Source organism: Megachile rotundata, chromosome 1, assembly GCF_050947335.1.
Source record: "Megachile rotundata isolate GNS110a chromosome 1, iyMegRotu1, whole genome shotgun sequence".
Classification (NCBI taxonomy): domain Eukaryota; kingdom Metazoa; phylum Arthropoda; class Insecta; order Hymenoptera; family Megachilidae; genus Megachile; species Megachile rotundata.
Genome location: NC_134983.1, coordinates 11,952,093 through 11,977,576, shown reverse-complemented (window position 1 = coordinate 11,977,576; position 25,484 = coordinate 11,952,093). Strand labels below are relative to the sequence as shown.

Here is a 25,484-nt window from a genome sequence, read left to right as displayed (position 1 = left end):
ATGAAATAAGGGATGTTTTCTTTTGAGTGGGTATAGCAAGTTCTGAAATTTCCAAGATACAAATTTTCAAGATTCCAAGTTCTCTAATTGCCAACATCAAATATGAGTATCACAATATTTCGTCCAGATAAAATCATCGCACTGTAAGTTCAGCAAAATTGCCAATCATCCAGTACCAAGAATTTCCGCTAAACGAAATATTCGATAGAGCGTTTCGTCCTGCATCCCTCATGATTTCCGATAAAGAGTAAGTTCCGACTCGAGGAAAGTTCGATCGATTAAGGCTCGTGCAGCCGTGAATTTTCACGCTTGGAAAGAAACAGCACGTAGCCGGAACGCTGTTAGTCGTGGGTCGTCTCGCTAAGGAACAATGCGGAAATTAAAAACTGAAAGCTAGGCCAAGCGAGCGAACGTGTATCCCATCGGGGATGGCGATCTCGTTCGAAGCTCACCTCGTTGTGTTTTTGCTCTGCATAAATGATGAGCTCGGGTATTTTAATGAAGACATTCCACGGGCGTTTGCCGGCTCCTTGGCGCACGGCGAGAGAAAGAGGAAAGGCCAACCTCTGCTTGAATAGACACGTTCTTGGCCGTGCTTGCTCCGCCTTATTTTCTATTGGCGTATTGTCAGCCTCACTGTATTGCTGGGCCCTGTGTTGATCATGCGATATACAGGCTGCTCAAAGAAAAGCATATTTGTATCATAGCAATCGTACCGAGTGAAAAAGGTTTTGTGAACGTAGGTCAGTCATTTACGAACATTTTTGTACTTGACATCGTGATGGACTCGCTTCTGACAAGTTTGCAAGATGAAATGCTTGATGATGATTCTTCAATATTTACAAATACTTCATACTTCATTTTCGTGGGTACTTGACATTTTATAGAGCAAAGAAATGTATACATATGTATAAATATGTGCATGTGCAAAGTAATGATTGACAGAAGTAATTCATAGAATACAACAATGTCAAATATTATTAATAATATTAATAAACGACATTGTGTGTATCATTTTTTCTACCAAAGACATATCCAAGTATACGTCAGGAAATTCAGATAAATCTGGAAAGCGATTTGAGAATGTTACAGAAAAGATAAACCTGTCAATCTACGAGTGCCTTTTTATTCGGTAATAGCCTATGGCTTTTTTGAACACCCTGTACACGTATTTTGCAATTACTTCATGATACCTATCACTTACTGCTTCCGTCTACGACATGTGACTTCATGCTCAGGAATTTCTGTTGCTTCCTTTTGCGTTTTGTTCGACTTTTTTTACCGCATCCTGATGGAGGATGATGGTATACCTTCTGAAAGATGCCAGGAATTATTACAATAAAGTGGACGTAGTTCATTGTCAAAGTTTTTATACGAGTTTTTATTATAATTAGTTTGATTAAGAATTTTTCTTAAATTTTGTATTTTACAAAGTTTCTGGATTTAAATTATAAAATTTTGTTTTAAGCAATATAATGTATTATGTTATTTATTTTGAGAAGCTGACAAAGTAGATGAATTTTTAACCGCGTGCTAACAACCAAGTACTTAGGATTTCTGAAGATTTGTGTATGTCGTAAAAATGGCTTGTTTAGAGTCATTTCGAGGCGCAACGCGTGACCGTGATTTTCACGAATCACGATGCACCTGCCCTTATCCGGGTGGTGGATTTTAATGCCTTGGCGCACCCTCGGCGACACATTGAACGGCGCAAATGAGACGTGACTCGAAAACTAGCAGGGGTGCCTAGGAGATCGAACACGTGCACCCGGTGCACCCACTTAATCGTTATTCCGATGCGTTCCGGCTATTCGCGAACAAACAAATTGCTCTCTCGATGAGTTTTGGTGACCGACTCTATTGTCATCGGTAATTTGATCACGTTATTTTGCACACCCAGCTTTATAGCCACCCGACAAAAAAACATCCCTTATTTCATATGATGACGTAGCATTTTGTTGTTCTTTAAGAAATTTTAATAATGCGTCCTTACATTATAGGTAAAAATTAAAAATGTAATATATGTGACTGTAGTTAAGAATGTGATGTATGTGACTGTACTTAAGAGTGTGATGAATGTGACTGTAATTAAGAATGTGATATATGTGACTCTAATTAAAAATGTGATGTATATGACTGTAATTAAGAATATGATGTATGTGGCTGTAATTAAAGATGTGATGTGTGTAATTATAATTAATAATGTAACATGTGTGACTGCAATTAAAAATGAGATGCATGTGACTGTAATTAAAAACGTGATACATGAAATTATAATTTAAAAGGTTTGAAATAATTTGTTTAAAATTCCAGTAGTACGTACATCGAGTTTAATCCAATCTTACTATTCGCATCTACTTAAATTAATAAGAAATTTTAAGACTAAGGCCGCGATAAAATTAGGTACTGTTATAAAGAAAAAAAAGAAGTAAAATACTAGCGCAACGTTTAGAATGCAGAAAGGAATTATTTATCCTCCTATCCTCGAATCTACTGTTGTTCCCCGAAGAGGACCGCCACGCCGATCCGGAAGTCGCGATACTTCCAAAAGCTACCGCCGGCTACCGGTTTTCTGTGACTGCACGCGAGCAAAAAAGGAACAGGGGTCCGCGATGAAGGTAATAAAAAAAAGGAGGCAAAGACACAGGGGGCGGGATACGATATCGGAAAGGAGGACGTCGTGTACCACGCAGCCAGGACATCGTACGTCAAAGGTTCGAACCCGTGGGAACACAAGGACTGAGATACCTTCGATGCGAGCCAAAGGCAAACCGAGTGTGTTGCTCCAGGTAGACGACCACGAAGAACGTCTTCGATGGATGCTGAAGGAGGTGAACAAGGGAAACTTCTTTCCGAAATGTTTGATTGTACCAACATCAAAGGGTTGAAAACATTTTTGGGAAAATAGACAATCAACAAATTTACGACTTTCTTTTTAAAATGGAGAACGAAAGAATTTCTGTCTATATGAATTACACTTTTTATTTTCAATATATTTCATCTCTTCCTTTAACAAAAACAGTTTGATATACTATCACTTGTGTATCTATCAAACTTTAAGTAAAACTTATTAAAAGCTAATGACCCAGCGAACAAAAAGAAGTATGACGTTCGCTGCCTAATTGGAGAATTTAAAAAAGAAATAAATTTCGTCTTATAAAAAAGAAATATATTTCTTGCGTGAAAGGTAGCCGAGGAAAATAAGAATTCCAAAGGAGCACGAACATTAATTATTATTCAAAATATCGATTCATCGTACGCAGAAGATTCTCAAGAGGAAGAAGGAGGTACGAATTGAACTGAAGATGAACAGATTGAAGAAGCAAAAGGAACAGAAGAGGGTAGGTATCTCTCTCAGGTGACACCGCCGAAATATTTCCGTCGGCATTCCTAGACGTTTTTTCGGTCTTTGTCGAGCACGGCGTCACTGTGTCATCGAGACCGATACGATTCGATCGAAGTCTACCACCAAACTCTCGAACCTCGTCGATCGATTCGATCTTTCTTCAGCCTTCTTATAATTATATTTGTATTTCATAGTCATGCGGGGACGATGTTTTATAACTATATTTTAGTCATTTTTTGAATGATAATTTATTCCATTTTGATTTCATTAATTAATTTTATTAATGTATTTAGGTTGAAACATCTTAAATATATTTTATTAAAAATGAAATGGACGTATAGTGGACGTACTTGGTGCATAGTTTAAAAGTACATTTATTATCAAGGCTATAATTTTTAATAATCGTTATCTTTCTCTAAACTTCTAGTTGAACGATAATTATTTTTCATTACATAGAACATGTATCATATCGCAAGTTTCTTCTGTTCTGAGGTTTCTTATTATAAATTCCAGAATTTGCTTCTCAATTATATTTATGTATGTTCATGTATATTTTGATTTTATTTTTAATGTCAATGTGTTGATTTTCAGATAAGAATTACGTGTCCCTTTAACATAGTACTTTATTTATTAATTACATTCGTTGTCAAGGTTCAAGGAAGCGTAATTTAATTTAATTGTTTCAGGTACCAGGGATGAACGGTGACAAATAAGGGTGCGATGCGCAGTGGACACAAGGTTAGTAAGGTAATATTAATATTCATATTCACGGTCGAATCATTTGTTCCCTTGGTGCAATATCAATAACCTGACCCTACTAGTAACCCCTGTGCAGGGGTAGCACTCGTGAAAAGGGGACGTACTCGGTATTTAATTACCGCGAATCGAGGGGTGATCTACGTACAAGTATACCGTGGTTTCCTTATAAATCGTCTAATGTTCCTCCAGCGAATCAGAAGTTTGTTTTAAAAGTACAAATTTTTTTTACAACAAAATTCTGTTCAACGCATCTGAAGAAGTCGAGCAATTTTTAATTTGAACTGCAATTTATTTTGTACTAATTAAAATTGTTGTTTCAAAATTGATGCTGTATTTAAAATTTATTTTATGTATTTTACATTAAATATTACTAATTCATTTTTCTATTTCGTATTTTTTTAAATGATATATGAAGCGTTTCTTTGTTGTAGCTTGTATATGTTCATTTCTGAAAAAAATGTTCTTTCTTTAATTTTATTTGTCCATACCTAATAATTGCTTAAAATTATAAAATTAAAAATGATCAAATGCTTCACAATTTTTTCAAAACGTCACCATGAATCTAATAATTTGAAATTCACTAAAAATTAATGTACAGTATATTACAATATAATATTCTATCATCAACAATATTTAATCATCACAAACTTGATTTCCTAAAAGATTTTGCATAGAATCTTAACATTTCAAGCTCGATATTAATAAGCGTGATACGCCTCCCTTCTGGTCACTCGAATTAATTTCGACGCTCACCAACGATAGTTCCAGAAACCATCGAATTCTAAAGAGTAAAAAAAAAGAAATATAGCCAGGAAGTCTGTTTCTCGAACTCTGGCTCACGTGGTCCTCACGTGGTTTCCTGTTCGTGGTTTTTCCACGTCTAGCCAGCATATGCAAGATTGCGTAACAAAACACACAAATCATACACGGCGACAGAAGAAACAGAACAGACTGATTTATGTACACGGTACAATGGCCTATCTGCTATTCGCCTGACGAAATGTACTTTGGCCAACGAACTTATCTGTCCGTGGTATGTGGGGCTCGGAAACAGAACGATCCTCCTGTGGGACACCGTCGTTTCGAGCAAAGACGAAAACGCGAATACCACGTTGCAATGCATGCATGAGAAAGCGCGAAAAAACGCGATGATATTGTCAGACACGTGTTCATTTTGTCGTCGACGTTCCTCTCGAAAAACCTGGTATCAATAAACGAAGTACATGAATACATATGCTTGCGATGAGTTATGTTCAATGTGGAGGGTTGTACGTGGGCACATTGAAAATATACGAAAATATTTTTATATAATAATTATTACGAATCAATGTGATTACAGTGATGTTCAATCATTCAAAACAATATTTAATTTTAGAACATGTTAAGTTTGATTTGATGATATGTCATGATATAGTACCTGCAGCATGTCACTCTGAGGACTGATGTTTGGCAACGATTATGTACACGCATGTTTTATTAACGCTCTTGATATAAAATGCCAGGTTATCAATTGCATGAAGTAGTAAATGTATTTTGAATTTTATTCAAACTCGAAAATTCTTGAAAATATTGAAAGTGATTTTAAAATGATGAACATGCAATATTTAAATTAAAATTGTTCCCTGTAATTGGTAATAGGTAAACTGTTCATTTGAAATATTAATCTACACATTTATTTATATTTTGTATTTTATACATTTATATTTTTATACATTTATATTTTGTATTTTATACAAAATATATTTTATATTTTATATTTTATATTTTAAGTATATTTTATATTTTGTATATTGGATATGTTCTAAACAGTTAGTAACTGTAAAATAGTTCGTCAGTACAGAAATGCTTATCACAAACCAGACTCTTATCTCAGCAACAAAGCTGGACACGTAAGCGCATTTCCCAGATACCGAAACAATCCACCATAATTAAAGAAGCATTTCCTGAACTGGTCACAGGATAAAATCCTATAAAGAACAAACCGATAGCATCCGAGTACCGGTTGTTCGCTCTGTAGAAAAGACCCATCGCGGTCAAATTCAAGCTCGCGCCTTTAATCTATCCCGCTGTCGGCCGAATACGAAATGAAAGTGGAAAAAAACGAGAAAGTAAAAGGAAAAGAAAAGAAGGATGAACGGACACAAAGGCTGAGGCGAGCAACGCGACCTCGGTAATTAAAACAAGATGGAACACCTCGGTCAATGCAATAAATCTCACCATTTCCCATTCTTCCCCTCGTTTATCCCTACTCCAAGTTCCCCTGTTTCGGCCCCTCCCCCGATATATCTTCGACTTTCCCCTTATCCGTAGATCGGAACTAGCCCCTTCACGACGTCCGACGATTTATTTTATTATTCGGTAGATTTACTGACGGCTACCGTTTATTGGAATCCACGTCGATCGGAGATTATGAGGCAACGCATCGAGACGCGGTGTCCATCGACCAACTTACGAAACGGATAATTAACGACGATGGAATGAATAATTGCTCGAAGGCGTCACGCGAATAACGTATACATCAACGGGATAAGTGCGGTGATCGCGCAATCGCCATTTCGTTTTGTTGCTGCAATTCGATCTCGCTTGGGAATCATCGGTTTTTTCCTGATACACTTTAGTAGTTATAACATTTTTAAATAGTACAAAGATTAACATTAAATTATGCTGATATAATCGTGACAGATTTAGGAATTGAAAATGAATTTAAGTATTGATACCCTGGTGTCTAGTTGAGTCGATATACTTATGGGACGTTCGTATTAAAATTATTAATACGAATTAATAATAAGAATTTCATGTATTTGACAGATTTTATAGACATATCGTTATGGGGCATTGATAGTGACTCAAGAAATATAAATCTTAGAACAGATACATTTTAAAATTGATCTCCATCAAAATAATAAATACCCTTACTAATCCACATGACAGAAATAAAAACATAACGTGGACCTGTATTTTTCAAAAACAATTTTGAAATTTTTGTAATTATACCACTAATGTCGAGCAGAAAAAAAAATTCGGGTTTCAATAGCTTCTATTTTTTTTTACTAAGCAAGTATTCTCGATTTGAAAAATTTGAATCCATCCTTGTCACGAACGATCTCGTTAAAATTTCTCGCCACCTTGCCCATCCATGCACGAGCTTTCGCTTCATTTACATTCGTGCCTTGGCCAATCAGGCTACACGTGTTTTACACGTGATAAAAACGATCCAAATCCCAGGGACACTGTTTCCCCTAGGTGACGAAGTTAATTGCTCATTTTCTCATTTCGTTAACGATACGACCGAGGAAACGGAGCACGTGTAAAGGAAATCGACCATCGATCTAACCACATGGCTTTTGACCGAGATTTTTGTTTCTGACGTTAGTTTGATTAATATCTTCTCTTTAAATAATTGCAATTAAAGTACTCTTATTGTGAATATTAAATCATAAAATAATATTGGTAAGAATATTCGTGCTGAATACAATTTTGTGGTGCAATAATCAAATTCGTTGAAGTAGGTTTCACATTTGTTATTTTGTATTATAAATGTTATTAAGGTGATATCGTGACACTCAAAATAAAAAATTATTATATATATAATAATACATTTTAAATATTTTTTATCATTTTGATTATTTGGAATATGCGATGTAGGTACAAATTTAATGTTAATTATTTTACGATTAATTCGATTTATTATTCACTCAAGAATTAATAATATATTCTCTGCTATCCAAAGATTGCTGTTAGAAGTCGTTTATGCTAGAAACGAAAATATCGAATTTTCAAATTGACCTAATATCAAAAGTTCAATTATTAATCACTGATACCAGTGGTTTCAATCTGTTGTTCGAATGAATGTCCAGTAAATAATTTCGAAAATTTTTCTTCATAATTTCTGTGTCATGAAAAGATATATTGTAAAGATACACTATCTTTCACAGTTTGATGTTTCGTAAACATCAAAATTTGAATAAAAATACCTTTAAAAGATATTTTAATAAATTTTCAAATTTATTCAACACTTAAACTTCATCACCTAATTATAATTATCTTCAATCTTGATATTAGACGAATACCTTATCCGAAGCATTCAAAAGAATTTATTAAACTGACGGAACGTGTTAAACGCAACGAAGGCGTTTAAGAATCGAACGAAACTGAAAGTTCCACACAGAATTCCAGAAGACTAAATTCCCCATTACTTCCTCTTATTACGTGCTCGATTAACTTTCCGGCGTGAGCGGGGCCACTAAATTCAGCGGTGTGTAATTAACCAGCAGCGGTTTAACGAACCGCAAAAGCATAAAATTCTATTTTCTCGGTCAGATATACTCCAGTTACTTATACGTTTATCTCTCTAATCTGAACGTTATTAATATAATCGCGGATACGCGGCCCACGCTTACAGGATATCACGTGTTCCAATCAGCACTTGCGCAGGAAATGATCGCAGGAAATATCCAGACTTGGAAAAAAGACTCCTAACACGCTGAAATTTCCTGAATGAATGTTGCTATAAGTTTTTGATCGAATAAAAGTCGGTTCATGACTCAGTTGAAATGATTCATTCATAGGATACTTATCGGTGACAAAAGGTACAGGAAATAATTAACTCCTTGAAAATCAGCGATGTTTTATTTTAAACTTAAGAATAAATTTTCAAAATTTATTAATTTAATATCAAATGAAGTTTAATCTAAACTGACACCTTTTAAATTGTGTCGAATTTTCTTCCGAGTGTGGGGAAATAATTTAACGTGAAATAAAATACATACCTTTTTCGAAGAGTAAAACTCGAAAGATCCTGTCGGGTGAGAGAAGTCCACAAAAAGGCAACGGTGTAATATTAATGCATCATTTATTTAACACCTATGATGATGATAACATGAGATGGATACGATGCGCTTAAGGTAGAGACTAATCGTCCGCTATGCAAGAAACGACGATGCGAGTGATTGTGCGTTTGTGACTATTGAGGGAAAGGATATAAAGAATAATTATGACAATTCGGATAGTAACTATTTTTAATTTGCTGACTCGGAGAGGTTTCAGAATTTCTGCAGCGCCCGGTGTTATGATACAATTAATAATAGTAATATATATATTTATAATATATATATATGGCAAGATCATTGGTCAATAAATATTTCACTTATATCTGCAGCTAAATCTTCCAAATAATTACTCCTGTTTTGATCGTCCTCTTTGATAAACGATTCGTAATAAATCAGTTGTCACAACCATTAAATTCATTAAATTCATCCTTCAAAATGAAGGATTTCGTGGATGATATTGAAGGTACATTTTCTTTTCAATTTGCTATCTTTTGCTTTATCCGAGAGGACGATCAAAGTGGACACTCAAGAAGCAATACGATCGTCTTGTTCGATCTTCTATTAATTATTTGGAAAATTTAGACACATTGGCCCATTCCTCTACATTTTATAAACACTTGAAGACCCGTTAATCTGTAATTTTTTTTATATTGCAATATTGAATCATTGAGTAATGCACACTTAATAATTCCATGAAGTATTAATTTTGTTAGGTATTATCAAACTTTCAAATTTAGTAAATTTCTCACATCGTTGAATTGAGAAATTTTCAATTAGAAAATTTAGACATTTTGAAATCTCACTTACAGCTTTAAAAATTTAGAAATTCCAAAATTTAGAACTTGAGAAAACTTGCAAACTTTCAAACCCTACAATGAGCCACCCACTTTGTCAATACAACAAGAATGTGTTGAAATCATAGTAGTAGATATTATCGAACTACAAAATTAACAGGTGTTCAAGCATTAAAAACTAGAGGTCGTTCTCTCATCGGCCATTTTAGACATTCATCAGTCACTATGAAGGTAATAGTGCGCGCAAAGTATTCCTCTAATACTATCTGAGTTGTATTCTAATAGTAGATCCTTAACGTAAATTAGGTAACACTATGTACACTTGCTCGACGCGGCATGAACGATCTCTCGTACGTTCTTCCGGTCGTATAACAAAGTTCTTTCCTACTATCCTCGAATCTCGGTTCTGCCAGAAAGCCCATGGATCCTCTAACATGCTAATATCACGTGACATCGTCTAAGCTCCTCGATCGTCCTTCGATCATTCTCTATTTAGCTGCTGGTTATCTTCCGAGCACAGTTTTGTTCCTTCGCAGAAACTGCTCGATCGAAGAACAACAACGGCTGCGTGGTTTCGAGCTCGTGCTTTTTTCGCGATTGCACCCACCGGATGTTGCGAATTAGTTCGGTCCACGAGACTCTGGAGCTCGCTTCTAGAACCAGTAGAGGTCTTTGGATTCCTGGACCTGCGATTCGAGGCCTGCAACAAGGAATAACCATTTTCATTACTTAATTATTTGGTCATTGCAAACTTTCAAATTCAAACTTTCAATCAACTACATTTTGGAAGTTTGAACTTGATAGTTTGAAAATGCAGTTGACTAAAAATCTGAAGATTTAGTGACTTTAATACTGAGTGACATTAATAAGTTACAAATGTATAAAGTCTATTAACCCATTAACCTATGATTTTTCCCATAATTACACCAGAAATAATCACTGTCGTAATATTAAAATAAATAACAAACCAAATGTTAGACATACATCGAATTTAGCAATCTTCAAACTGTAGGCTCGATGTCATAAAGGACTTAATATCTACGTTTTAAAACAGGTCCGCTTCAAAAGTTGTAAACATTAAGCCACTAGTACCTGTTTATCCCCAGAGAGGTTAACGATCTTAGGACAGAACTTTCACGCACCGGACAAGTAATTGGTTATATTCGAAAAGGTAGGAATGACTTTTTCGTCCGAACGGGTCGGCTCATCGTTCATCGAAATTTATAACGCGGCCAGCCGCGTAATAAAAGAAGAGTCAACGTTTTGACGGATGCGAGGGTGCATAACTGGTGATGGCACCCGCTGCGCGACACGGACGGACAAACCGACGGACGAACCGAGGGAACGAATGGGTCGAACAGACGGACGGACGGACAGACGGGGGACCAACAGAATATGTCACGAGATCGACCAGTTAAGATCTCATGTTCTTTACAACGGTTGCACGCATGTGACCGGTGCTATCTTTGATCTCGATATCTCCGAGAGTGACCCTGCGGATCATCCTGGTCCTTCGCTTCGTTCTCTTCGACGTTCTATTCGTAATTTACAGGAAGTCTATGATCGTTTTGTCGAATCATTTAACATTTTATTCCTATAAGTATAATTCTACTTTTATATTCGAGAGGTTCTGTACGATTGTACGCACTTTTAGGACTGATCAACACCTTGTTAGGTATTTATTTGAATACTGATTTTCAGTGTTTGATTAACTATGCTTTTTGGGTTCGTTGTAATAGTCGGTGCAATATAGCAACCTTGTGTACATAAATTTTATTATCTAAACTACGCAAGCATCTGAGTATGAGCTGATCAGTGTGTGCTCTTTATACGTACAACATGTGAGGTTATAACCTTCTTGTTGGAAACCAATTGGCAACCTTGTTGTTCTTATAACCTTCTTGTCGAACTATGCTTGTTGGGTTCCTCTTTATTGTGCAGCAATAGTCAGTGCAATATTACAAGTTTGTGAACCTAAATTTTATTGTCTAAACTATGCTAGCATCTGAGTATGAGCTGATTAGTGTGCGTACAACATGTGAGGTTACATACTCTTTATACGTACGTGTGAGGTTATTATAACCTTCTTTATTATTACAACAAATATGTTCTTAGTAAAATACTCAGCTTCGAGAAATGTACATACTGTCACTGTTATGAAATGATAAATAATGGATTACTGCGTCCTCACTCTCTCCTCGTTTTTCCTCATCATACGTTTTTCTAGCCACTATTTATTATCATAATTAACACTTTTTACTCATATGAAAGGACCTTCGTCAATTCCTTTGATCGTCTCATACATTTTCCAGCGTCATCGTGGCAACCGAGGAAAGAATATCCTTCAAGGAAGGCCTCGCTAAACGTCAATCGTTCGTGACTCGAATGGTCACGCCGACTATTTCGCTCGTCGTCAACGTCACCATCGACATCGCCCAATACGTTTATTAAGCATTATCTTCGCGTATCGTTGTAATTTCAGGCAGTGACAAGGAAAAAGATGGACGTTTTCGAGTACTTAAATTCGTGGCACGTGGTGCACGACACGGTCGATTAAGTTTGTATCTGTCGGCGTGCACGTGTCAGCACGTGGATCTACCTGCTTCAAAGTCAGCGCTACGTGTGCGCCCTATGAGTTGCCATATTGGCGCATGCAGGCCGAAAGAAACACGGGCGGAAGCACAAAAGATTTCATCTTGCCGACGAACACCGGGAACGCGTTTCTATTTGATAGAAATTCGCTCAGTTGGAAAATAATTCTGGAACACGCCGTGTGAGAAGAAAACTGGCTTCAAGTATAGTCAACTAATAAATAATAATAAAAAAGGGAAGATCGACAGAATTAATTTTGCTACTTTGTAAACGAACAATTGGAGGATATTTAAGAACATCACTGGAGAAGGAAAAGTATGTTGCCAGAGCGTTAACAAAATTTTTGTTTAAATTAATGATCAATCAAGAAAACATGTCGAATAGCAAGTGTATTTTACAGAAGAGCTAGTTTTAGCAGTTACCTACTACCACAGGTCAATAAAATTAAGTCGCTATGATCATTACATAAAATAATATTTTAATGTCCTTTTAGATTGTAGAATACATTGATTTGAATAATGGGACACTTAGTGGAAGATATAGCTATCATTGTCAATAAAAAGGTACTTTCGAAATGGTTTCAAAGAATAAGTTTAAAGAATTGAAATTATTAACAAATGAAGAAGTTTGAAATTTCCGGAGTTATAAAATATGTGTACAGTTGATAAATTGTTGGGATGAAATTGAATTAATCGCATGTCACCGGAGATGAAATATAGCAATTAACCGTTTGAATGGTGTGACCAACAAATCCCATGTAATACGGTCGATTCGAGAGGAAAGTGGAGAAACCCCTGGCCATAATCGACGCGGGTTCTTCCGCGTAAATACGAGAGGGTGACTCGAAAAGCCGGCGAATGCTGGGCAATATTGTCCGTGCTATCTGACACACCATTTACCAGCAACACCCCCGTCCATTTTGTTCCAGCATATTGGCCTCGCATACTCGGCCGTGAAAACGTTATAGGCACGTACGTGGTTCGCATAAATCGTCTTGACACTTATGGTACATTATTCGGTGGTTACGGTCTTCCGTATTGAATTAGGATGCTCTCTCACGGAGATTATGATCGCACGTGAGCCACAACCAGAAGTCGGGAATTTACACGATATTGGGTTATGATTAAATCATGTTTGAAATACATTGTTCGCATTTACCACAATTATATTAATACGATACAATGTGTTAATTATTCTATATGTGTTATTTTCTTTAATAGAAATATTAAAAAATTGTAATATACAGGACATATTCTATGACTGATATAATTTACTATAATTATGATATAAGTTACTACAATTGCTACTATAAGTTATCATAGTTGTAGTATTATTAATAACGTGAATATTAAATTACTAAATGTATAATTGATTATACTTCAAAGCATAAGAAATAGTTTAACTATATTTAATTAAGTTGTGTCATTTATTAAAATTGGCAATTTATATTCATCGTACAAATGTCTTTTAAATTAGTTTTCTTTATTCAGAAAGTTTATTCGTTCGAAAGTTTGTTTATTCAAAAGTTTGCAGGAAGAAAACGAAGTAATATTGAAAAGTAATTTATTAGAATGAAACATTTTTTTACTAAATCTTCCCTTAGAAGTAGTTATTGTTGAATGTTCGTAGCTTTATTGTTCAAGCGAAGAATACGGCAGCGTGTTTCCGTTTGAAACCTCAGACGCACACAAGTCGATGAATACAAAGTTACGGGCGAACGCACCTGTTATGAATGTTTCAGCATTCAATATCGCGATATCAAAGAGCAAAGCAAGATGGTACAAAGAGAAATTCCCTTTGGTCCTTTTAGCAAAGAAACGGCTCGCAAAGTCGAAGGTAGCTCGAAACGAAACACGGGAATTTTGCGATTCTCTTCTTTGTGTTTTACAGTAAACTTAATTACCTGTGTAACGTAGTCGAGAAAGACCGAATAAATTATAATTTCGTTTCACAAAATTATGCGCAAATGAAATAACATTCTTCTACAAATTCAACTTTAAAATTTCATTAACATTTTTATATTTTTGAATACAGCATCTGATTTTACTAATTGGGCCTCTATCAAAAAATACATCTGAGAAAAATATAAATGTATTCAAATAATTATTTTTACTAGGCACAAGTTTTTTGAAAGTATATAAGTCGCAATATTTTTTTGACACAAATTTTATAATTCTTATAAATTAAAATTATTAAAACTTGCAATTTAAAACAGAAACCTTCATAAGTCATAAATAAGTTTAAGACCGTAAACAAAATAGGAAAATAGTTCCTTTTGACAATGTATAATATAATGAAACATGTTAGATAAATCTTTAAAAGAAAACAAAAGTATTGAAATTATTTAAAAAACAACGTTTTCATTGCTTTCTTTCGACATTACCATCGGGTGGCAAATTGAACGTCAAAAGACGAGAGTTGGGCATGCGGATTAAATTAAATCGAACACCCCCGCTTTAAAAAGCGAAGACCGACCCCTATGATGCGTCTACCCTACTCGTTGTCGAGGGATACGTATCGAAAGCATCGAAATGACCCTTATCAATAGGGGTCAAACCCCTCGCAGCCCGAAATCCAATATACTCGTGGTAAAGGAGAGACCCCACTTTGATTCACCCTGTCTCGAAGCTCGTATGCATCGATGAACGAGTATTAATTGCAAATTAAGCCACTAAATCTTTGTTTTCGACGTACACTATTCTGTAAAACAAAATTTCTTGAATTAAACAATGTACAATTTGGATATTTACTTGAAATTGTGGAAACGTTGAAATTTAAGAACTTGAATACTTAAAAATCCCAGAATTTGTAAATATCGAAACATAACAGGCTCGAAAATTAAAGTTAAAAAATTCGCAAACTTAAGAATCTTGAAAACTTGAGAATCGAAACTTTCAAATATAGAATTCAAAAGAAGAGTTCAAAATTTCAAAGAAAGGAGCATTAGCGAATTTCTATTTTACTTTCCCTTTCTCGTAAATTTTCATAAACTTTTTCCACGGAGTGTCAGGGAAAAACTGATGATTATCCACTACCCGCTATGATTGCAATTCGACCAAAATTTCGCGTAACATTTCGCAAAATAATGAGCAACGACGAATGTAGTGTTCGTTGTTGCTGCTAGAGTATCCCTGACGCGGAGGATCACGAAGAGAAGCAGGTCAAGGGTTAAAGGACGAAGAGGACACGCGTTCACCGCGAAGGCAGCTCCGGTTCACCGGACTGTCTCCGGCAACGAACAAGCCGACTTCGAGAGATCGATATAACCGGCGGCTTTCGACCACTCCCTCCATCCAACTGGCTGACCAATCGAGGCTCACTAGCCATCCCCGGCTACCCTGGTGTCCCTCTTTTCCGTTCTCTTCCCTTTTGCTCTCACCGGTGGAAGCGGTGCACGAGCGTGGATTACGTGACGTCACCGCGCGACGCCATTTTCGAGGCGCGTGCCAGAAAGGCCCGGCTGCAACGACCCGCGGGTCCAGAATATTCCTCGCCAGAATGTCCCACGCGGACCAGAATTTATGACAAAGATTCCATGAATTAATCCTCCTGGAAGTATTGAGATCACCGTGTCGCTTCGTTTCTTTGTTTTCAACTTGAAACCCCTTAAACGACGCCGACGTTCACCGACACTCGCGACGTTATCCGGCAGGCTTTCTTCAGGTCTCACCACTCACGTTTTTAATTTCCTCTCTGACGCTTTTGGATCTCTTTCATGGTCGAATAAACATCGTACCAAGAAATTAATAATACTGAATGGGCTAATGAAATTTTTATGCATCAATCGTTTCTTGGCTGTAAGTTCTGTTCCATGTTGCATAAGTAAGTTTTTATGTTTCTTAAAACAAAATGAATGTCTTGAGTTGTAATGTACAGAAGGCTTGAAAGGGTTGAGGATTGCAATGCTTTTAGATAAGAATCGATATGGAGAAGATGTGAATCTTGGTTCATTTTTTCGCTTCTTAAGTTTTATTATCGTGTCATGTGAAACCATATGCTGCGAGCAACATATATGCATGGTAGTTTAAATATGAGTATATATAAAAATATGACAAGTAATAGAAAATTTAACAGAATTTATTATTTAACCTTTCAAATATTATGCTTCATAAAAATTTGGAAAGTTCTGTGTTATTAACATAATGATCTCCACAGTAAAATTGAACAATTCATCATGATACTCTTATACTAATATGAGTATTAATCTACATATTAGTTAATATTCTAAGCCTTTTAATTGATTTTCATGTTAATAAACATGATAGTTGATTTCCAAGAAACTAGATATTACTACAAAGAAGCATATAAACGTTCATGTCGACAAAACAGTGATATTCTCACAAATGTTTAGTGAATCGATCGTTAAGGGTTAAATGAAAGGAAAGGGAGATTCTGTAGGGGTTGTACAAGTTGTATGTATATGCTTTTGAAGGGTCTCTTGAATGGTTGGTCATGCGTAAAAGGACGCTCTTGAACTTCTCCGCGATTTCCTGACAGTGATACGAATTGCGACGTTTGTTTTCTTCCTGTTGGGAGAGAAAACAATTGTTCAAAGTAGAAGCAATCGGTGACCGATGACCCTCCTTATCAATGTGTTAATAGGTTATTTCAAATGTAATATTACAATTTAATATTACAATTATTTTAATATTAATAACTGTTGAATTCATCAATTATTTTTACTTCTGAAGCTTGATACTTGCAAAAATTTAACTGTGAATCATAAAAAACACGATTGTCCAATTTATCGTTGCCTCATTACTCAAATATAGAGTGTATAAATATTTCTTGCAAATATCATAAATGTTCTTTGTGAGTCTGTTCGATATTGTCCTCTTCTTTAGTTCAAAACTGCGATAAATTGCTCAAAAGACCAATAAATGTGGAATTTTGTTTACATAGTCGCCATATAACCAAGAAACTTGTTACGAGGTCCTCAATTTTACTCCATGTATCTAACAGTATACTGAACGGTATGAAGGTAGCAACATATTAATATCGCGTCACTTTAAAGGCACTTGTTACATCATATACGTTATTAACATTGAGATTCTCTTTCTTAAAAGTATTCCTTAATAAGCAATTATTTAATATTAATTTCCGATTTTGGGAATATAACACTAATGTACCTCTTCAATAGTTGTGCAAACTGTTGAAACCTCTTGGTATCTTACGTGTAGCTTGTGATTTCACCTGACGTAATGTTAACGATATTCTCAACTCGTTAGAAATAAAACTGCTGACGCAAAGAAATTTGCACGTCACATAAAGCGGTAAAAAGGCACAAGAAGTTTCGTTCGGAAGACATTTGAAAGAAAAGTTGAAATTGAACGATATGCCAGCAATCTCGAGCTCGGATATAAATCAATGTCCCCGTTCGACAAAATACCGTGCACGGAATTCAATTCACCGTTCACGAGCGAAATTCGTGTTTGATTTAAACACACCTAAGACCCGTGACGTCGCCGTGGCGGCTGCATGTTCGGAAGCAATAGATTTCACGATACCAGTCCGTCGTAGCTCTTCCGGCTCGGATAACGAATCTTGCTCGTAAATTCGTCTCTGTTCCCAGCTGTTGGGAATTAATGCTCGCTCGGACAAGATAAAAGTACGCGAAACCGCATTAAATTAACATCCTCGGATCCAGTTCTGCCGTGCCGGTGAACGCAACATGGCCGAGCCTCTCGGTTTCCGCGCCGCGTTCTTTCGCAACTTTTCAACTTCCTGTTCGAGGAAACGGGTCGCGACTACCTTCCGTGAAACCTTCTTTCAAACCTGGTACGATTTTAGCGCTAGGGCCGACGTTCTGGATGTGCTATCCCCTGTTTGAGAGATGTGTGTGAGATGTAGCGAGAAAGGAAGACATTTTACATATGTTCTTTTGTAATTTTCAAATTTTTCAGTTTCACCTGCCAAATTTTTATATATTTAAATTGGAAAATTTTTAGGTAGTTAAACCTCATAATTTATGAATTATGAAAACTTCAGATTTTCAAATTTCTAAGTAGTCAAATATTCAAGTTTGTCAAACGAGACCTAAAAAGTTTGTAAATTTTCAAACTTCAAATTTTGAAGATTTTTAAGTTTCCAAGTTTTCCAATTTTCTAAATCTTCAACTTTTCAAATTCTCAAGAACTCCGAATCCAGACAATTCTATCGTATTTGTCTATCTCGTAAAATAAAAATATTTAAGAGAATTTAAAAATTTTCAAAGCGGAAATTTAAAAATGTAAATTTAAGTTGTAATTTTATTTGCAACGTTATTTCGATGATAGGAGCGTTTGCAAAGAGCCTTTGTGTTACCAGTTGATGGATAAACGCGTCTGTAAAATCGATGAATTAAATAAAACAATGATTCTGCTCTCTGACAAATTCCATTGCACGGTGAATTCCATCAACAGGTATTCGTTGTAATTGTGGCTGGCACATTGGAAAATACCGATTTCATTGTCATTGATCAACGCAATACTAATGACGTGTTTTCCACTTTCACGGTGAAAATTCGTACCGTTATTCTGCTCTCGTAATATCGGTACATAAAAATAGCTGGGAAATCAAATAAAATCCAATATCCGGCAATTCAAATAGTTTCTAAATTAACAAATTTTCGAATATTTAAAATCTACAAAATCATAAATTACGAACTTACAAAGCTTCAAAAAAATCATAGAAAATTTATATATCTTAAAATACCTTCTCACATTATTCAATCGCACATATGTGCCAGATAAATTATTTCAGAATTAAAAAAGATATTTTATGTTGTAAATTATTATTTTTAAGTAAACGTATCTTTAGTGCTACCGACAGTACATCACATTTGAAACAAGTAACGTTTGAAACGATATTTAGCTCTCTAACAAACGATATCCACATGTACAAAAAAACAATACCACGAATCAGAACAAAAACTATAATAAAGAGTTAGAAAACGCAGTTGATAGCTTCCGTGCGTATGAATTATCCTCTCGATCGCGTTGAATTCGTCGATGAGTAGCTGGTGACGAGCAATTAAATTAATGATTTCGCAGAAGTGATAGACATACGCGGGGACAAGGCGGGTATAAAACCGCCGACAGAAACGTCACGCGGTGCGCCATGACCATCTAGAGTCGGCCAACGTCGTCGGACGTCGGCCGGTAATTGCGATTTATTTCTCTTAATCGCGCTTAAACGGCAGCCAATTTATGCCGGCCGAGTTAATTTTACGCAATTATATAATTACCAAGCGGGGACCGAGTACCGCGGCACGGCCTAATCGGGGTGCCAAGCGGCGTTCTAATGGCGGTACTTCCGATTCGAAGACGCTTCACTAGCTAATTCCACTGCTTCGACCAAACTCTGAAATTACCTTCTCACCCTACGATCCGACCGAGCTCCTCCTTCTACTCGTTAAAAACCTTTTCTGCAACATGATGCCGCTACAGTTTCTACTTCTTGATTGCTACTAGTTACTAGTGAAAATTGACGTATGTAGTCAGACACGTTATAATTACCAACGCTATATCGTTAGTCTGTTCTTTGGATTTCTTATGAAGTTTGTCCTTTTTGTAACAACGGTCTTTTATATTGTTAGGCTCATTTATCGTTCTTCTGTAGTAGACTGTTCTTTATTTTTCTTGAAATTTACTTCTCTTCTACTTGGTAACAGCCTTTACTTGTTTTCTACTTCTTTACTTATATTACTCATCTTCTACTTGCATATTTAGGTTACTTGTCTCCTACTTGCATACTTAGGTTACTTGTCCATTATTTATTTACTTATAAAAAATTATTTCTAAGCACAAGGTTCATATATGTATTAGAACATAAAAATTAAAACCAGATTAGACAAACTTCTCGAAGAAGTTATTCCAAGAATATTTCTTCTAAACCCCGAAAAATCGCGTAAGAAATTGACAAAAATTTTGTTAGAACGACCGAAAGCCTTCCGTGGAAGTTGGACGTCGGTATCTAAGAAAGCGGACAAGTCCTTTCTTATTTATTCATTAATTTCCAGAATCGATGTTTGACGACGAGGTCGCTGCTACTTGGAAGCAGCTACTTGGTGCATTGGGTCCCTTACAGTAGCACACGCCAGTTAGAATAGTGAGCGTTGTCAGCATTCCGGCAAGTAAATTCTTGAAAACTCGTTTGGTCGGTCCGATCCGCGAACCAACTCTCAATCTGCGCCATAAAGCGAAGCGCACGCGTACGAATGTTAGCGTTTCCTAAATTGGCCCTAAATCTCGGCCTGTTCGTTCGTTGGCTTGCCAGCCGAATTTTTCACGGTTCCTACGGTACATTTCTCGACGACATCGGTGAAAGTTCCTGGGATTTTCGAACGGGTACTTTGCTGGGACGTTAATGCTTCTTTAACGACCCTAACGGCGCTGACTGGATTGTTAGTCATTCACGGTTGACACGATCACGTTTTTGTTCATTCACGTTCGATGGTAATTTGTAATTGATATTCCCGGACGTGTGCCGTTCGTATATATTTATATACAGGGTGTTCCGTGCTGCAAGGGGATGATGCTTTAAACGAATTCATTCTAATGAATACTGGTCAATTTTTTATTTCATTGGTTAATTTTTAATCGGACAATAATATGGTTGTAAGTACTATGGTACAATATGAGACAACAAAATGGAAGGGAAATATTTAGAAGACATTTAGAAGTAATTTGTGAAATCAAAGTTAAATTTTTGTAGTATTATTTAAATTCATGCAATAAAAGTATTATCTCAGTTTTATTGAATATTTAAATATGTATTAAACACAGAAGAATATTTAGATATTAAATATGATACTCCAGTCTTTTGTCACGTTTCTTATCATTTTTTAACCCCCTTACAATGAAATTCATAACGATTACGAAAATGGAAGTTAATTTTGTATATGTGTCAACCTAAAATATGCAAAATAGGAGAAAGGTATTTTTCCAGTAATTACAAGTTGGAATAACTGAAGCCACCATAGGAGGGTTAGTCATGGCGTATCGAATCAGTGACAACAAGAGGGACGAGAGTACTAAAATGAAGCTCTAGCATCGATTTTCCCTAAGCTTGCCACACATTGAACCAAAGCATAGCATTTCCAGTACCTTTACATCTGATTGTTTTGAATATTGTATTACTTTGTGTTCTAAAACATGAAACATTGTTTTAAAAGTTTCTTCATTAAATAGATACGAATTGACCCTCGTTAACGAAGAGACTATAATCACATTAATTATGAGTATTAAAACTACTGATAATTATCACGACTATTTTTCCTCGAGATATATATCTATTTGGTTACAGAGGGTGATATGGTGATTATGTTTGTACGAAGAATTCATTCTTCTCACGTCTATGAATTTATTAGTATCGGGTGGGTGGTTATGATAAAATGATAATATTGTTATGGTTCGTGAGCGATTGTCTTCTTCATTAACGAGGATTAATGGTTTGTGACGATTTGATTGAATTTTTATTACAATCTGTTGGAAGATTGTTGAAAAAATTTGTTGATAAAGAATTGATAAATTTGATTTAATTCAAGATTAATAAATTATTCTTCTTAAAAAATATTTACAAGGGTTTCAATTTTAATATATTAATTTCTTCCTTTAAAAATTTCTTAAGTGGTCACGAACTATTAACCCCTGTTAACGAAGAAGACTATTATGCTTCCATCAAGGTGCCAATGTCGGTCTTAAGAAGTTCACAATTAAATTGTCACGAACTGTTAACTCTCGTTAACAAAGACATCACTACGATTTAATAGAGACCATAAATAAAAATTGTAATCAGCTCAGATTTTCCACAGAATACAAATTAACCCTTAAAAGTCATCGCGCGAAATTACACCCCACAGAAAAATGTAACCGTATACTACGCATCTACTTCTCAATATAGTTACCTTTTATTACCATCATTAAATTCAGAAATAAAAGAAAATCACTGAAGTTTCACCCGTTTCCTTCGCCAGTTAAAATTCTCAATTAACTAGTCACGAACTGTTGACCCCCGTTAACGAAGAAGACACTCGTCGCAAAACCACATAAACAATCGTATAGCTAGCATAATCACCCAATCAACGTTAATAAATTCTATTGTACTGAACGCGAGGAAAATGAATTACTCACACAGATATCACCAGGATGACACCGTCTGCAACCGGTAGATGCACCTCCCGAGGGAAACTCGTTGGCCGCGATAAAAATAAAGCTCGGCCAGGGATGCGGAAATTCCTGAACGTGGTAGAACGTTACATCAAAAGTTACGGACGTGTTACACGAAATCGCGTGACTGTTTCTCGAGGTGAAACGGAAGGCGTGCTGGTTGCACCGACGTGCAGACAGATGGGAGTGGTCTCCGCAATCACGATGGGCGTGGTGCTTTCAGAACGTGTTGCAGCTGCACCCTACATTGCAGTTCGTGTGCATTGCATTTGCATTTGAACGTCGCGTTGTGGCGAATCGCATGACGCGACGCGAAATTTATTCCCCTTGGACATTCCGTTCGATGGTGACAACTTTTCTTGAATGGCGGGATCAAGTCATTTTTTGACGTTAATACAAGGAAAGAATGCATATAAATCTGATTGGATGTTATACCTATAACGATACATTTACCACAATCATTGTAGTGTTTGCTAATTTATTGATGAAAAAAGTTTGTGTATTTTTACTAATTTCACATTGTGCTCACGTTGGTTCTCTAAGGTCTTCTAGTTTCATAAATTAGTGTTATATTTTTCGGTTTCAGTCATTTTAGTATACTTTATTTTTTAACTAAGTTAGAGAAGATTTGGAGATTATTGGTTATACCCAGCAGAAATTCTTCATTTCTTATAAACAGTATTTTACTGAAACAGTTTAACATATTGTAGGTACAAAAATATGTATACAAAAAGAATTTACTGCTATCCCACGTTTCACATTAGAACTCATATGAGTAAATCAAAAGTATACAAATTTTATTCCGTATAAGCAATTACGATTATATTGTGTCTGACTACATACGACCACTTTTACTGTGACAGTCAAGATGTTATGCTTTCAATAAGCCAACTTATACATGCGTATTACTACCTAATTTCTTTCCTCTTTCTTCACATAATTATTCAAACATATCAAAATCAATGTACGAATCATTCAACTACCTCTATAGCTATATTTTGACATTAATATCGCAAAATCAATAACCTAAATGATCATGGAAAAGATATTAACTGATCATGAGAATATTTGAAACGATGCTTATTATTACGTGCATGTGAAAGTATCAATTGTTTCCTTTCAACGAAACATATCATTTGTTAAAAATTTTCCTGATCCCGCTTCTGTCTGAAATTCTTCCTGGACTTCTTTCACCTCTTCTAATGTCCGGCGAAGGGAGAAGCTTTCCCGTCTCTTATATAATTCGACGTCGGGGCAGCGAGAATCGAAAGCGGCCCTTTTTGCAAAGACGTCGCCCGAGCACCTCTGTCGAGCGGTGAGCGAAATGTTTTACGGCCTAGCCGTGGCTTTTTGTCGTCGGCATCGATGATTTCGGTGGGAGAACAACGAAGAAACGGGGCCCGAGCGTGGCAGCACTATATCGGCCCGCGGGCCTCCATTAAGCTCTTATTAATTGCGAGCATCTGAGGGGCCGACCGACCTTTCTTGCGCTACCTGCGCGCCATTCTGCCTCCGCTCCTTCTGCCGCCGATACAAACGCCGTCCACGATGTTGCTCGGCCTTCCAACTTTGATGTCGAGACGATCCTCTTCACGAGATTTATCATGTAAATCGCGAGTAAAAAGTTCGCGTACCATTCCTTGCAACTTCGTCCGCGTCCTTTTTTTCCCGCGTTTTAGATCAGCGTCGAGAATCGCGCGGGAAACAAGGGGGATAATCGACGATCGCGTATGTACCATTAGTTCAGAAGCATGAGTTTAGGTTTTTACTACGTTTTTCATAAGTGGGATCAATTTCTAACTTCGTTTGAGAATTAAATATATTCTCAAATTTAAGAATTTGCAAATACCTAATTCTAAAATATTCTAGTTTTTAAATTAAGAAGTAATTTTTAACTTCATAAAATATTTCCAAGTCATAAATTTTGTAATTCTGAAGAGACAAACACTTAGATGTTCAAATTTACTAATTTCAAGAACATCAAATATTTAAATTCCTGAATTTCCAAATACATCAAAACTAATTCTCCATAACCTCTTCACAAACCCCTAATTCGCAAATTTATAAATCCTCAAGTTCTCAAATTACCAAATATCTCTCCTGATGCTTTAAATGATTATTGTACAGGTAATCAGTGGGTTAATCATCAAATCCACCATTCATAAAAAATATGCAAATGTATGCAATGATCAAACGATGAGTATCCACAAGTATGGAGCGTGTTTTCGCGAGGAGTTTCGATTGAACCCTCGAGTTTCTACTCACCAGAGAGGGGTGCGTAAGGGCCATGGGGGTAAGGGGGTGCGGAGGACGCGTCGACGAGCGACTGCGACGGCGTCGCCGACGGCCAGTCCTTGTAGGAAGCCGCGGGGTGTGCATGGTGTGCCGCATGGTGGGACGTATGGTGGCTGAGTCCTCGCGCACCACCCAACAGCAGACCACCGTAACTCGTTACGGCCGCCATGTTATGATGGTGATACTCGTGCACAGCCCTGCAACAACCATAAAATCACCGATTTAATTTCTATGATTCTTTTCGGCAATTGCTACAAACTAATTATTACTGAACTGCTAAGACAAATGAAGGTGGATGTTAGATGGATCTTTGATTGCTCAAATTATAATTGATATATCGACACTGGATTTAGGATTTAGATTTCTCACATTTGAACCGCGATGCGCGCCAGGTGTCGGATTCGATGTTATAAGCTAAAGGGTTATCCCATTACAGACTTATCAACTTCGCTCCCTGTTCGATCGCGAAACTTGGGAACAACGCGAAGACTTGTTCAAAGGGGACGGAAAAAAAAGTACGGAGAAAATGAGAGGGAGAAAAGAGTGGTGGCAAGAAAGAAAAGGAGAAGAAGAATCCTCGATATCGTGGTTCTTTTCAAGAACGGTGACAGACTGGTAATTTATACGGCGACCGACGCAACATCAGCGCTAAAGATCTCTCGACCGGGGGTACCTGCTCCCGACGGTTTTCTGTATTTTTCACGTCTCGTTTTCTCTTTGC

At 36.4% G+C, this 25,484-nt stretch overlaps 1 protein-coding gene and 1 long non-coding RNA gene across 3 annotated transcripts in view; one reads left to right on the top strand and one right to left on the bottom strand.

The window, feature by feature from the left end:
* The window catches only part of LOC143264279 (uncharacterized), a 121,283-nt gene that overhangs the window by 20,460 nt on the left and 75,339 nt on the right, over positions 1–25,484 (top strand). Inside the window, exon 2 of the long non-coding RNA XR_013037891.1 lies at positions 4,033–4,084. This is a non-coding gene — a long non-coding RNA (uncharacterized LOC143264279). The remainder of the gene's footprint in view (positions 1–4,032; positions 4,085–25,484) is intronic.
* The window catches only part of vg (transcription factor vestigial), a 103,857-nt gene continuing 87,313 nt past the window's right edge, over positions 8,941–25,484 (bottom strand). For both annotated transcript variants that reach the window (XM_076530631.1, XM_012280675.2), the window contains exons 5-6: positions 24,734–24,960; positions 8,941–10,428 (exon numbers count right to left, since the gene is read on the bottom strand). In XM_076530631.1, coding sequence (XP_076386746.1) covers positions 10,382–10,428; positions 24,734–24,960 — 274 coding nt within the window. In that variant the 3' untranslated portion in view covers positions 8,941–10,381. The remainder of the gene's footprint in view (positions 10,429–24,733; positions 24,961–25,484) is intronic.